This window comes from Onychostoma macrolepis, chromosome 09 (genome assembly GCF_012432095.1).
Source record: "Onychostoma macrolepis isolate SWU-2019 chromosome 09, ASM1243209v1, whole genome shotgun sequence".
Classification (NCBI taxonomy): Eukaryota; Metazoa; Chordata; class Actinopteri; order Cypriniformes; family Cyprinidae; genus Onychostoma; species Onychostoma macrolepis.
In genome coordinates, this window is record NC_081163.1 from 14,125,025 (window position 1) to 14,141,012 (window position 15,988).

Here is a 15,988-nt window from a genome sequence, read left to right on the forward strand (position 1 = left end):
CATTTAGCAGTCGAACACGGCATAAAAAGCTAATGCATAAGCGTCGACTAGGTACAAGTCTTTTATTAACAATTGACATAATGAAAATACCATACATTTTAGTTTATTAAAAAAAAAAAAAAGGACAAAGTGGGCCGGATAAGAGCCCTCCACCCATGTAATAACTTAACAACGAGGGAAAAGACAGGGTGAATATCACCAGACTCGTTTATAGTCGAGAGAGGGAGAAAAAAAGAAAGGAAATTCTTATTGGTTAAGCAGGATTTACAATGGAGATGGAGTGAGATATGTACAAGGATGTAACATTTTGATTGTTACAGCTGAATGATGAAATTTGGATCAAATGAAGCATTAGTGAGTGGAAAAGTAACATATGTCAAATGACTAAAGTTGTACACCTCTGCTGTCTGGATTCTAGAGGCTCAAAATGCACAAGATGCAGCTCAGGCGTCACTCTCCCCAGCAGTGGCACTCTGGACTTCCTCTTCCAGGATGGGCACGATGAGGTTGTCCTTAGACATGAGGTTGTACTTCATCACGAAACGAGTGAAGCGGTGACACAAGAAAGTCTCGTTCTGTGGGAAAGAGATGATCTTTTGATAAAATGTTTCTATCTGATGATGTTTTGATTGTGCTTTTTAGCAAACTGTCCAAAGATGCCTCCTACTGACCACTGCAGGAAATGCTGTTTGAATGAACAGTAGTTGCTTTGTCATGACCACTGACATTATCATGCTTAACATTCACTTTAAATTAAGTAATGACTCCAAAAACTCTGTGAGCTGCTCAGATATGAACCTCACAGAAATCTCATTAGTGACCAATTGGAACCATTCTTAATGGGCAGCAATTCCTGATTGCAAATGCTCTAAGCAGAAAAATACAGCACACAAATATTTGGTAAAATAGTAAGCTTTATGATTGAATCATTTTTATGACTGACGTTCAGGATTGTAAAATGATGCATAAATAGGAAGTGCAGTAGGCTTCGGAGCAGAGCCGATATACTGTTTTATGAAATGTATGTGCTTATGAATTACATAAGCGATCTTGCTTACCTCATACTTGTCAAAAATCTGGCGGTGGTGAAAGTAAGCATGGGAGAAGATCCTATAGATGCGACGGCAAACCGAGCCCAGTTTGGCCACAGATGATTCCTTAATGCTGACGCTATACCGAAAGCAGTGAGAGGATCAGCGGTTACTCAAAACATCAATAGCCTGTTTACAGCTAGAAAATCCTAGAAATGAACACAGTAATGCAAGGGTGCACAAATCTGTTCATGAAGTTCTTCCTTCCTAGTATGTACTTGAGATCCAACTTCAATTTTGAAGCGCTTTTTACAAAACAGCTTACAAATTCATGATGTACTGCATATGTAGATAAAGCTGTATTTATTTATAGTAGTTGGAATAAGTAAATCATCATGGATTGAAAGGTATGAGCTGCATAAGATTTTATTATGAACAAAAAATTAAAAGTCGAATTACTTTTCATTCCGGTTATAATCGCAACTCAAATTTGGTTGTGTTCAAGCAGTGCTGGAACTAAATTCTGCAGGAAAACAGATCTCCAGAAGGAGCACTGAACAACCCCTGCTTTAATAGATGTTCAACAACTCACCGGCTGGGAAAATACTTGTTGCTGTTGAGAAGACACGCAGCTCCATCGAGAGTGTGCCTTGTGTAGTCAATGGCAGGGCACTGTGAGCCACAGTAAACAAACAAATCAACACAGGACACAATTATCCATATTTTAGCTTCTGCAATTCAGTCTGTTAAGAAATTCATTAGGGCTGCAACAACTGATCGATAACAATCCCAGCCCTAAAATTCATACATGGGCACTAAGCTAATTTCAAGTGCAAACTTTTAACTTCGATCAAAAGGTCACAGAGACACTCACCTCTTTGGGAGTCTTATGGGCAGCACACAGAAAGATCCACTGCTCAGTGGCAGTCATCTGGGTACACGTGTCAGGATGACACTCATTCTGTGGAGCAAAGACATCGCACATTATTGTACTGTCTTCATAAATATCTGAAGACGACTGTAAAGTGTATGAAAGAGAATTACCTGCAGTTTAACTGCTAAGCCATTGAGCTCCAAACAGAACTGTCTGTATGTATATACAAAACATGATATTTACAATTTACAAAATTCAATAACTCCCAAGATACAGTAAAAAAAAAAAAATCTTTGTCTTTAACTACTGTGTATTAACATTTAAATAAATAATGCCCTAATTCATACATGCTTTTAAGTTGTATGTATATTTAAAAAACCAGCATGTAATTACATCTACTATAATTCAATTCAGTAATTAGATCTATAATTAGATTGTTGACCCCTACTTCAACAGACTCATAAACCTAACCATGCTACAAAATTGTAGTACATAGTAGTTAAAGACAATATATAATATAATATAACGTGGGACCTATTTTGTCACCAAAAATTATATATGTCATTACAACACTAGATGATGTGAAGGATGTTCAGACTAGTAATATACCTGAGATGTTCATATTTCCACACCCCCTCATCCTGTCCCTCTGGAGGCTCCATAATCTTCTCTATGTTGGAACAATCTGAACGTATGTTCTGCTGAATATACTGAAAAGCAAAAAAACAACAACTATCAATAGCATTTATTCACAATATAAAAACACAGAACAGAAATGCACAAAATGACTTTGAAATATAATGATCTTCAGCAATCATTTTTAGTGATTCAATGAAGTAAGAAAAGCTCTCACCTGTTGCACTGCCAGTGTGCTGTCCATCTCTTCAAAAGACTCATCAGACCAGTTATAGAAGTCCTAATAATGAATAACACAACCACAGTTTTAAAAACAACACTAGAATATTTGCTACAGTTCAACCACTGTTAAGCAATTGTTGACAGTACACGTTTGATATATACATACTTCAAAGCTTTTAGACAATTTACTACTGTTTCTACGTTGTTACCATAGTTTGTACCAACCTATAGGTACAAATAACATGGTAAAATGTCCCAATGGTTATGCCGATTTCTTTATATATTAGTGACTGAAAACAGCAGTGTATAATACCTGAGAGCTGCATGGCTCTGACATACAATCGTATATTGTGTTAACTGTGTTTTAAATATAATAATTTAATGCATTTCAGGGTACTTCCAGACGGCTGCTAACGTTAGCTGACTGCTGTTTGCCAAAAAACTAGATCATGAAAGCCTGGCATTTCGGACGCCTCCTGCCTCATACTTCACTACACATACAAGTACTTTCAAAAAGGACATACATCCTATCATGAATTAAACTGAACAGGATATTCAGCTAAAACCTTCCATTTGGAAATCATTAGTTTTCTCGGCTAACTGCTAGCTTAGCTCCTTAGCATATCTGCGGCTTCCGCTCGCAGGAGAACAAATCGTTTTTTACGTAAATATGACATTACAATATACACTACGAACAGATTTGCGTTTGTAAAACGCTTTCAAATGTTATTCGCTGTTCATTTTACCTTCGCCTTGGTGCCTGGCCTATTCCTCCTCAGAACAGCTGTGCCCTCCGCCATGACCATCTCGACAGATTTAGAGTTTGATTGACAGCGCGCCCCCAATGGACGAGTAGAGCTACTACAGGAGGAGCTCAGATACAGTGAACCCAACAAATACTGGACAAAAATTAATTAATTAATTAATGTCTTAAAAGTACTTACTTTATGCATCCTCCTGAGTATAAAATATATAACAAAATGATTTGATATACCATTTTGTTTTATGCAATATGTGTGTAAAAATTTCCATAAACTGGTTTTCCCATTAAACACAGTAAATCTATACACTGTATCTAATTTGCATATTAATGTGATGCTATTGGGAAAAAAGAATTGTCATAATGGGAGTAATAATTGGCCAGATTTTCATAATAATATCTAATATTTCATAAGAAAATTGTATGTATAATTTATTTTCCTATTCAATTGTTATGTCTCCCAAAATGCACAATAAACATGCTTTTAGTTCTGGTGTCCTCTACACACTGTACAAAAAAAGAAAAAAAAGTTGAGCAACTTAAAATTTTAAGGCAACCAGCTTCAGCAGATTTTTGAGTTTTCTCAACTTGTTTTAAGTTTATACAACAAAAAGTTGAGACAATTCAAAAATCTCCTACAAAAATAAGTTGAGAAACTCAAAAATCTGCAGTGCAGTGGTACATATATGAAATGATGTCCTGTTTCATAACAGGAAGTCATATTTGGATTTGGAAACCCATTACTTTTTCCTGAGATGTTGCTTTATGACAAACAATTTGAAAATTATTCAGATTTAAATGACAATTACAAAATATAATGGTATTTCCATAAGGATGTAAAATGTTTCACTAAATTAAATTTAGCCATCTTTAAAGACCTAGGAGAGGGAGCGGTCATGGTCAAACTTCCAAACATTTAGTATCTCTAAACAGCCCTGAAGGTGCTCTGTACAGGACATCCAGACTTCAAACTGTGACATGTGAGGTCTCAGAGAAATTCTCTAAAATAGAATGTCCACTACAGAGGCAAAAACTCCACAGCTGGGTCTCAGGAGGATATGTTTAGTATTTATTTTAAACTGATTTATTTGACCTGGGGCCTGTTGTATTAACACTGCCAATATGTAAATACTTAATACTGTGTCTTGACAACTAGTCTGACCAGCTAGCAGTTAGCCAAGTGATAATCAGTCTCAAACTTTTCTCAAATTTAAATCAAAGATTTTAAGCAACTGCATTAAAAATATGACCAAAAAAAAAAAAAAAGATGTCTGTAAAAAGCTGTTTATGCAACTGGCCCCCTGTGGAGAAACTCCAGGTGGCATCTCATATGAATTTCACTCCCTCCATCTAACCACTCCATAAAGACCTGACTATTGGAGTTCTGCAGGGATTATTAGCCATGAAATTAATTTTTTAAGGACTCAAGAGCTTTCTTGTACAAACACAAAGCCTTGAGTCCATTCATATTTATTTCTTGGCACTTTAAAAAAAATAAAATATATATATATATATATGAATAATAGCGTCAGTGAACCAAGCTTCCAAGAGTGCACTACCAAATTTTCATTTCTTTCTTTCTTACATCCATTCATTAATAATGTATGTGTACATACTGATTATTCTAAATCAAATTTAAAATAAGAAAAAGTCATTTTTTTAATATTTGAATAATTTTTAATGAATAAAAATGGCATGGCAGTTGAAAAACACTTTTTATATAGTTGTGATAAAAAGGTCTAGGAGTCTGGATAACTTTCAGAAGGCACTGTACTATTATTATTTTAGTTATTCCTTCTGATCACATCCTGTAGCACATATTCATAATTCAAAGGAAATTATTAATGGAATAAAAATTTGTCTGGTAAAACATGTATTTTCAAACCCTATAATCAGTTCACTACTTACTTTATAAATCACAACCAAAAACAATAATAATAAAAAAAAAACTCATCTGACTCCATTATAATCTTCTACAAAGTGTTAAAGAATTCACACCTGACCAAACACTAAAACAAACTGTTCATGAATATGAGAATATAAAGTAATTGCAATTCATTTTGTGTGTATCCTAATAATACACACAATTTAGACAGTCCATTTTCATGTTTCAACATTCACATGTTCATTTCCAAACTGTTCCATGAAGAAGCAAGATGAAACATCAAGATCACTTTATTTTAAACAAAACTTGATCATACTTATTTACAATTGAATGACAGAAACAATTGAATTGACATAGAAAAAAAGAAAACAAACATGGAACAACCATTCTCTCTATGGACTCCAGAATGACACAGATGGTTGAACAAGCATACTTCATTCTACATATTTGCCAAGAATATCTCCATCCCGGAACAGGAAATAGTCCTACAAAAGAAAAAAAAGGTCATTGTAAAATCAAGTCACTATTATACAAATTATAAATATAATTTGGTTACATATCTTCTATAGAACTTAGTCAGAATAACACCATATTTAATTTCTGACAGGAATGAAAACAAAGCTGTGAAGAATAGAAATACTATGTTCAAATCAATGAACTGAAAAAAAAAAAAAAAAAAAAAATAGAAATTTAATTAAGTTGAAAATTACGTAATCTAGCACCTTTATACAGTGCATACCATTTTAAAGACTATACCTCACAGGGATATAACCCAACTAAAGTCTATAATAACATGCCAAGAGCTTTAAAATAGTCTAAATAATGGATACGTATTAACTAATAATAACAGATACATAGGAATAAAAAAAATAAATAAAAAAAATCAATCATTTTATAATCCAATCATGGCCAATGATCTAACCTTATCATCAAGAACAACTTTTGTTCCTCCGTACTCCGGCAGCAGAACTTTATCCCCAACTTTGACGCAGACAGGTGTTACTTTCCCTTCCTGAAAGACAGACAGCATTTAAACTCTGAGGTACAGCCTGCACCTCACACACTGCAAAAAAAATGCTTAAATCAGATCATAAAATATGAGCTTATATAAAAAAAAAAAAGCTACCTTGGTGGTGGATCCTGGACCCACTGCCATTACTGTAGCATGCAGCACTTTGGCTTGAGACTTTTCTGGAATCATGATGCCTCCTTTTGTCACCGTCTCTGCAGCCAACCGCTCCACCAACACGCGGTCGAACATGGGAAGAAATTTCCGGAAAGCCTGCTTTGGGGGAAAGGCATGCTTAGTACAGTGTAGAAATAGTTGATGCATGTTTTACAACACTACAAACATTTACCACTAGGGGGCATTGCAGACTAGAAAAGAGAACATTTCCAAGTCTTCCTTTTCCTCTAGTTTTTGCTATATTGTAAATCTATTCCCAAAGCTGTTCAAATAATATTAATCAGTCAAAAACTATTATGGTTACATTCACTTTTAAAAGCAGGCCTTTAAGTAATGCTTTCCTAAAATGCACCACTCTAAGTTTTTGACTTCAGTTGACTTATTTAAATCTTTAGTTTAACTCCCATACAGATTGCAAATTGTAGGCTACTAAATTAGATGCATATTTAAAATGGATACCTTTAAGAAAAAAACAAAACAAAAAACACTGACCATTACTGTTCACAAAGTTTCAAAGACAAGAGCAGCTGCTTGTCTGAGAACAGATGTATGTGTATATGTATGTATGTGTGTGTGTGTGTGTGTGTGTGTGACCTTGAGAGAAGGTCATGTGTGAGGGAGGGTAGATGGGACAGGAGATGTTAAGGTTTGATGTGGGGGAGGAGAGGAGTTTGGAGGTTTTGTAAATGTTTACTATCCTGCTGAAGGACAAAAGGACAGGCAACATGATAAACCCGGTTTATCAAGGCTGAACGGTTTGGAATGTAGAAGATTCTAGAATGAATCAGTTGTGCGTTTCATTCAAAGGCAACTGAATGTCTTTCATTCATTTCTGGCAGTCAGTGAAGTATAAACATTTTTAATTAATATGCTATGGTAATTTATTACAAGGTTAATACAGACAAATAAACTGTCAACTCCTCTTGAGACAATATATAATCTCTATGCCTGAATCTAACTGAAAACAAAATAATCACAGTTACTGTACAGCACAATGCACATGTGTTCGCCTCCATTCAAAATGACCCGGAAGTTCATATCTTGCTTAAACGCTATTGGTTGTAATGATCTTGGAACCTAGCAGAGTGTGACAACCTGATTCAAGAAATTAAGATGATGGAAATATATTGAGTTTTCACATGTAAGATATGACAGTACCTGCAAGACAAATACTTTATACGCATGAAAAGAAATGATCATTCTATACTCTGTCATATGAAAGAAAATAGTATGTTGTAAAATAAGTATACCACCTTTTTAAACTACACTTGTCAGTAAACCAACGATTTGCTAAGATTGATAGCAAACCGGGTTAACGTTACCTGTGAAATCACCAACCCTGCTCACAGCGAACCACTCATTTTAAACCTCTCACAAACACTCCGTGTACTGAGTAACACGCTTAACATCGCATGTGTTATATTAACTCTGAGCTCGAATACATTCCTAACCGTGACCTTGCAGCTGTAATTGATGGAGGGTTATAAAACATTGCGCTATCTCAGTCACACAAATCAACTAACTAAAGAAACAAGTCATCCAGATGGTACAGTTAGATAAATTATCTTAAGCGTCTTACCATTTTTGCTGATCTTTATGAAAAGCGCGTCCGACAGAGCAGTAGACAGTCACACTGGACCACTTCACTACGGCGATCCACGTGAAGAAGAAATGTCTGGAAGGGCACTGCGCATGCGCCGAGAAAACTAATCCTTACCGACCCCCTTCCCGCGATCTAGAATGTTCCTCGATCGCCTACACGTTACACAGACATTTAAATATATATCAATATTTTTTACTTGTTTCAAAGGCATCGTTGATTATAAATAACAAAAAAGGTAGTAAAAAGCTACCTAAATTGGTACCTAAATTATAAAATAATTAATAATACTACTAACCCACTCTAAATACAAAATAAATAATTATACAACATAAATACGAATGTATTGATTTATATAAATCAACATATTATACAATATATATAAAACTTTTAACAAAATCAAAGAAATTTGTCAAATGCAATAGCATTTCTTGTTGCACAATCTTGACCTCTGACGTCTTTTTTTCTCCAATAGAATCTGCGAAAATTCTCGAATTTGACGCCCCGGATCGAGCATAACAACAATATAATGGGCTATTTTCATTTATTTTATTTATATGTTCCTTCCTTCATATGTTGAATGACGTTGAAACAAAAAGCAAATGAAGGCATCTATATATTTAAGAGCATAATACGTATCTATAGTTTGATAATAGTGGGTTATTCAGATGTCAGGGCGGCGGGAGGTTACCCGGATGAAGAACGCATGTGAGTTCAGTGTAACTGCAGCAGCTCTAAAGCGGCTCCTTTTCTTATATCATTCAGTCTTCTGTACTGACGGACACGCGCATCCCCTCGTTCACCTCCAGATCACTCTGCAGTAAGTCAATTATACTAATTTATAAAAGCCTATAAACAAACTACACTGCATAACGCTATTTAACGTTACTGGCCTGGGAATATAAAGATTAATGAGATCAAAGAGGAAGATATGTAACATAATTTTGTAATGCCAAAGCTGTCAGTTGGTTCTGTCGAGTTGTAAAATAACATTGTGCATGTTTACTGTGTAATTAGCTGTCATTTAATCCTATCGTATTCTAGAACATTTATACTTTTATGGCAGATGCTGATGGTGCTCATTTTGAATAATTGGCATGAATGTAACAAATATATTATGCATATCACATGCATTGCTTGGTAATTATAATGCATCAGTGTCATATCTGCTTTATTGACTACGTCTTTATTAGCAGAATAATAAAGCTCAGTCTTAACTGAAATATAGTGGTGATTTATAGCTTGCATGCTAACTATAGCAAATTCTATGATATTGAGGCCTAAGAATTTTACTCGTGTTATGTATTAAACATTTAATCGGTACAATGGTTAGTTTCGCTAAAACAAAAGGAATACCACGGGAACTTTGTAACTTGAACGCATGGGGATGAAAGGGATCATTTCCGTCTCTGTCGTGACGCGGAGTGATTTTGACCTTGTGACGCCCTGAACACACGTGGGGGAGATGAAAGACCACTACAGGCTCGTGTACGCTACGTGAACATTAACACATTTCAGTTACAGTGGAATTATAATTATTACCTGTTATCGTTGCTTTTTAAAACTTTTTACATTCCTCTTTTATGGTTGATGATATAGCTTTTAGAAACATTGAAGTAACTGTCCAGGTGAACCATGCCAGTGATGACTGTCTCCTCGTATTTTCTAAAGCAAGTTTTAAGGGAAAGCCTTGATATTTTGAACACGAAATATGAAGAGGATAAGTTCATGAATGAATGACACGGCCAAAGATTCATATAATGCTTTCAGGGACCAGTGGGGGCAAAGACTAGTTTTTGGTATCCGGATTTGTACTCATGTGACCTCAACACAAGATTTGAATTTTTTTTTTTTTCAGTGTCTTTGGTTGGCAAAGGGGTTGAGTGAATATCATGCATAAAATGTCTCTACTGCCTGACAGATATCAATAAAATTATGAGAAATCGCGCTCCTATGTGACTACATAAAAAGAAAGAAGCTCAGAGTTCTGTCAGCGACTGTCAGCCAATCATAAACGGCTCTCTGCCAACATCAGCCAATGCCATGGGTTTTGGGCGGGGCTATCTGTTTGTCTAAATTAGTTGTTCTCGATCAGGGAACCAGGAGAAAATTCCGACAAAACAATTACAAATAAATACATTTTATTTTATTTAATCATCCTTTGGCCTTGGAAAACATGAATACACAAGAGCATCATTCTAGATTTGAATAATCATGTAAATTAAAATCTTGTGGGAACGTAATTTTTTATTTTATTATAATTTATTTTATTTTTTTTTTCCCTCTCTAGTCATTTCAAGCTCTAAAATGTTTTATCAAGTATAAGTTTTGAAGAAAAACAAAAAATCCTTATTCCTAATCCTTATCCAGTAAATCACAAACAACTGGATAAAGGACCCATGCAAATTGTGGACAGTGGTGCCCCTGGTCTAAATGACTGGAGTGTTATCTTTATTTATTTATTTATTTATTTATTTTTATGCTGATGATGTAGAAATTACTTTCTAATTTCTAAATAATAATAATAATAATAATAATAAAAGTTCTGCATCAACTCTTTCTTATAGAAATGCTGCGTTTACCCAGTGTAATGAAACAGATGAGGCCAGTATGCAGGGCGCTGGCCCCACACCTGACCCGTGCATATGCCAAGGACGTCAAGTTTGGAGCAGATGCCCGCGCCCTCATGCTCCAGGGCGTTGACCTGCTGGCTGATGCTGTGGCCGTCACCATGGGACCAAAGGTATGCTCCGTTTAATCAGTCGCCAGGGGAACAGCAGATATGTGACCCTGGACATTGAGATTTGTACATCATCTGAAAGCTGAATAAATAAGTTTTCCATTGATGTATGGTTTGCTATGATAAGACAATATTTGGCCGAGATACAACTCTTTGAAAATCTGGAATCTGAGGGTGCAAAAAAAAATCTAAATATTGAGAAAATGGCCTTTAAAGTTGTCCAAATGAAGTTCTTAGCAATGCATATTACTAACCAAAAATTAAGTTGTAATATATTTACGGTAGGAAATTTACAAAATATCTTCATGGATCATGATCTTTACTTAATATCCTAATGATTTTTGGCATAAAAGAAAAATTTATAATTTTGACCCATACAATGTACCTTTGGCTATTGCTACAAATATACCCATGCTACTTATGACTGATTTTGTGGTCCAGGGTCACATATGTTACTCCTCTTAAAGTCACATTTGTAATCATTAATGGCAGGAACAACTAGATTTGTCTCTCTCCCTCAGGGTCGCACCGTTATTATTGAGCAGAGCTGGGGCAGCCCTAAAGTCACCAAAGATGGTGTCACAGTTGCCAAAAGTATCGATTTGAAGGATAGGTATAAGAACATTGGGGCCAGGCTAGTACAGGACGTGGCCAACAACACTAACGAGGAGGCTGGAGACGGCACCACAACGGCCACAGTTTTGGCCCGTGCTGTTGCCAAGGAGGGATTTGACACCATCAGCAAAGGAGCAAACCCTGTGGAGATCCGTAGAGGAGTCATGACGGCAGTGGAAGAAGTCATCAATGAACTCAAGAGACTCTCCAAGCCGGTCACAACACCAGAGGAAATTGCTCAGGTAAGAAGTGCCCTAAAAATGCACACTAAATAGGGTGTTTTTTTTTTTGTTTTGTTTTTTTCACTTTTTGTTTCTGTCAATCTTTCTTTGGTAAAGGTGGCCACTATTTCTGCCAATGGAGACACTGAAGTTGGTAACATCATCTCCAATGCTATGAAGAAAGTGGGCCGCAAGGGTGTTATTACAGTGAAGGTAGGCTGCTACAGTAGAAGTAGTATTTAGAACAGGTGGAATGATGGTTTGATCCTTAAAATACCTATAATTCTTGTTTAAAGGATGGTAAAACCCTACATGATGAGCTTGAGATCATTGAGGGCATGAAGTTCGACCGTGGCTACATTTCTCCTTATTTCATCAACACTGCTAAAGGTGTGTATTTTGTAATAGAAGCTCATGTGTTTGTACCAGTATGAATTGAATAGCTCACCCAAACATGATCATTTTGATATCATTTACAAACCTATATGAGTTTCTTTGTTATGTTGAACATAAAAGAAGGTATTTTGAAGAATTCTGGTAATCAAACAGTTGATGATCCCCGTGGATGTCTTTCCCTACTATAGAGGTCAATGGGGACCAATAACTGTTTGGTTCTTCAGAATATCATCTTTTGTGTTTGGAACGACATGAGGGTGAGTAAATGATGACAATTTTCATTTTTGGGTGAAACCATTACTTTAATGTTGGAATGACAACAGCATGTATTCTCTGTTTGCAGGCCAGAAGTGCGAGTTCCAGGATGCTTACCTGCTTCTGAGTGAGAAGAAGATCTCCAGCGTACAGAGCATCGTGCCAGCACTGGAACTTGCCAACCAGCATCGCAAGCCTCTGGTCATCATTGCTGAAGATGTGGACGGAGAGGCACTCAGCACTCTGGTCCTCAACAGGTTTGTCTCTAAAACCTTAGCACAACAAGAAGTTTGCAAGAAATGCATGGAATGGATAAACATGAAATAGAATAAGGTTTTTTGTTAAAACTGATTTTGTTAAAAATATATATTTATTTTCTTAATGACATTGGCTAACACTACAGTAAATTGCAAGAGATATATCAAAGTAACAACTGTAGTAAACCTTTTTTTGTAAGGTATGATCCTTTTTATTTAAAGATTCTGGGTTAAAGGTCAATGCTAAAACTCACCAACAGGTTGAAGGTTGGACTTCAGGTCGTTGCGGTCAAGGCTCCAGGATTCGGGGACAACAGGAAAAACCAGCTGCAGGATATGGCAATTTCCACTGGAGGCACGGTATGTGCCTAAGCTTTTGTCTTCATCTGTATTCATTACATTAATTAATAGCTCATTTAAAATATCTCATTTATGTAATGCTTTAACATTGTATTATGGCATGTATGGTCTCTTGAGGTACTTGCCATTGCCCATAATAACATGATAAAGTCTGTTAACACACCTGATCTGTGTGTTTTCAGGTGTTTGGTGATGACGCTGTGGGTCTGGCCATCGAGGATATCCAGTCACATGACTTTGGCAGAGTCGGCGAGGTCATTGTGACAAAGGATGACACAATGCTCCTCAAAGGCCGTGGTGATCCAGCAGTCATTGAGAAGCGTGTGAATGAGATCGCTGAACAGCTGGAGAGCACAAACAGTGACTACGAGAAGGAGAAACTCAACGAGCGTCTGGCCAAGCTCTCTGATGGAGTGGCTGTGATTAAGGTATGAAAGCCAGAAGAATGTATCGTCATTTGTTAGTATAATGTGTCCATCGTCATGGTAAAAAAGTCATTCTCTTTATTAGGTTGGAGGAACAAGTGACGTTGAAGTGAATGAGAAGAAAGACCGTGTCACTGATGCGCTGAATGCCACTCGAGCTGCTGTAGAGGAGGGAATCGTTCTTGGAGGAGGATGTGCCCTGCTGCGCTGCATCCCAGCCCTGGACAACATCAAGCCAGCCAATGATGATCAAAAGATTGGTAAGGACTGAAGTGTAGATCTCATCCTCCAGATGTCCTCTTCGGAATAACCCTCTGTTAACTTCCCCAAACTTGACTTTTTTTTTTTTTTTTGCTCTTAAAGGTATCGACATTATTCGCAGAGCGCTGCGTATTCCAGCAATGACTATTGCCAGGAATGCAGGAGTTGAGGGCTCTCTGGTGGTGGAGAAGATCTTGCAGAGCGCTCCAGAGATTGGATATGATGCTATGAATGGAGAATATGTCAGCATGGTCGAAAGAGGCATTATTGACCCCACAAAGGTGTGTATTTGTGATTCACAAACTTGTCAGTTTAAATCAGTAATGTGTCAGAGTGGTTTCTGTTTAATTAATATCTTGACATGTACGATATATCATTACAATACTGACCTACATTATATACAGTAATGTTTTTTTAATTTTTTTTTTTTTTTAATCCGTTTTGAAAACAGTTGTGCTGCTTATTATTTTTGTGGAAACCATGATACTATACTTTTTTCTTTTTTTTAAGGATTCTTTAAATAAAAAGTTCAAATGAACAGCATTTGTTTGAAACAGAAATTTATAAAAGTTTTTAATTTTATTTTGATCAGTTTAATGCCTTCTTGTTTAAAAGCATTTATTTCTTTTAAAAAAACTTGTCTTACTGACATGACATTTTAATATATATTTTTATATTTTGTTGTGATGCCTAATAGATGATAATGTACTGCCGATATTCTTTTGTAGCATTTAAATAATTTTTAGTTTAGTTTTTACTATTACTTTAATCAAATAGTTTGAATTTTAATATTTGCCTTTCATCAGTTATTGGGCGTGAAATTAAAAGAATTATTGAATTATCAGTATCAGCCAGAATTGTAATGTTGGTGCATCCCTATCAAAAACATAATGCTCCCTCTGTTTAATAAGTGCATTGTCTTTGTCTCCCCCTGCAGGTTGTGAGGACTGCGTTGCTAGATGCTGCAGGTGTTGCATCTCTGCTGTTTACTGCTGAAGCTGTTGTCACCGAGATACCAAAGGAGGAGAAGGACATGCCGGCTGGAGGAATGGGTGGAATGGGTGGAATGGGAGGCATGGGTGGTATGGGAGGCATGGGATTCTAAACCGATCTGCACTGACTTTAGTGAAAGGGTTGTGGGCAGGGGACATGATTTGCCTCTCCCTTTCGACTTGGAAAAACCTGCCGAAATTGAGTGCTGGTGGTCTGATCATGGAGCAAAAGAAACGGACCTTACAGTCTCCCATCCTTCCACCGCTATGTCCAATCTCATCTCTCTACTCATGGCTGAAGACATCACCCTACCGCTTTAAAGACAAGTTCTTAATGTGACCAGGGAGAGTCTGTCTGCCTTTGTTCTATAACATTGTGCTCACCAACGTCTAATGGGAAAGTCCATTTAACATATTGCATACTGTCATGCTGTTGTGTTGTACGAATGTCATTGTGCGTATAGCTGGTTTTGAATCAGACCATCTGTAGGGGCTTTAAAGGCCAGATGTTAAGGTTAAAGTTTGTCTTCATGAGCAAGAAAGTAGTAGGAGCTTTGACCAGTTGTATCTAAAAAAAATTCCACATCATTGATCAGTTGATTTTTTTTTTTTTGTACACTGTTCATTTGTTCATATATAAATAAACCCCTCATTTGAGGATTACACAACTGTGACGAAGCAAGTACCTGTTTTGCCTTCAATTGCTAATTTAACTTTTCTCACTGAATAGAAATATGTTGATATCAGCTTAAAGAATTGCCATAATGTTTTCCTGTGTTAGTTTCTTAAAGGGATAGTTCTCCCAAAAACAAAACTCATTTGCTCATTTACCCACCTTCTTGTTTTTCTAAACCTCTATGACTATATATTAAATTTTGAGAGTCGGAGAGGTCCAAAACAACATTAAACAGCATTGAACATCAAATTGGAGCCAATTTTTTATTTTTTTTTCCTTCAAAATCTCTTTTGATGACAATTTTCATTTTTGGGTTAACGGTCCTTTAAAATCTGAAGGTTGAACATCTTTTGGTCAAGCCTAGAGTTTGGTAGGAAGGTTGAGTGGAAGGATGGGTGAACTTGTTGCACAGCAATTTTTACAACAGCCATGCAAGTGAATGCCCAACGAAATATTGAATACAATTAGTGTGAAGTTATTCTAAAGATCTAACTTTTGAGTAGTGGTACAAAATTGTTTAAAAAAAACTTCTGTCCATTAAGAGAATTACTTGTTTGTTTTTAAAGCTACGTTCTCTGTGAATGTGCAACAATGAT

General features: G+C 36.3%; 2 protein-coding genes across 5 annotated transcripts; one reads left to right on the forward strand and one right to left on the reverse strand.

The window, feature by feature from the left end:
• Window positions 1-47: 47 nt before the first annotated feature.
• Window positions 48-8,332, reverse strand: LOC131547033 (MOB-like protein phocein). 4 transcript variants are annotated; one of them, XM_058787278.1, is made up of 9 exons: window positions 8,174-8,332; window positions 6,535-6,693; window positions 2,759-2,821; window positions 2,515-2,615; window positions 2,076-2,118; window positions 1,906-1,992; window positions 1,624-1,703; window positions 1,059-1,170; window positions 48-575 (listed from the first exon to the last, which is right to left on the reverse strand). In XM_058787278.1, the coding sequence occupies exons 1-9, from the start codon at window positions 8,174-8,176 to the stop codon at window positions 444-446; spliced, it is 780 nt and encodes a 259-aa protein (XP_058643261.1). In that variant the 5' UTR covers window positions 8,177-8,332; the 3' UTR covers window positions 48-443. The 4 variants fall into 4 exon arrangements, with proteins under 4 accessions (XP_058643261.1, XP_058643258.1, XP_058643259.1 ...); XM_058787275.1 differs by lacking the exons at window positions 6,535-6,693; window positions 8,174-8,332 and adding an exon at window positions 3,510-3,642; XM_058787276.1 differs by lacking the exons at window positions 48-575; window positions 1,059-1,170; window positions 1,624-1,703; ... (2 more) ...; window positions 2,515-2,615; window positions 2,759-2,821 and adding exons at window positions 5,389-5,893; window positions 6,331-6,420.
• A 524-nt stretch (window positions 8,333-8,856) lies between these two features.
• Window positions 8,857-15,385, forward strand: hspd1 (heat shock 60 protein 1). Its single transcript, XM_058787272.1, has 11 exons — window positions 8,857-9,014; window positions 10,762-10,937; window positions 11,456-11,791; window positions 11,888-11,983; window positions 12,067-12,160; window positions 12,510-12,678; window positions 12,939-13,038; window positions 13,221-13,466; window positions 13,549-13,723; window positions 13,827-14,005; window positions 14,662-15,385. Exons 2-11 carry the CDS (start codon window positions 10,764-10,766, stop codon window positions 14,827-14,829), a joined length of 1,737 nt encoding a protein of 578 aa, XP_058643255.1. The 5' UTR covers window positions 8,857-9,014; window positions 10,762-10,763; the 3' UTR covers window positions 14,830-15,385.
• Window positions 15,386-15,988: the final 603 nt, after the last annotated feature.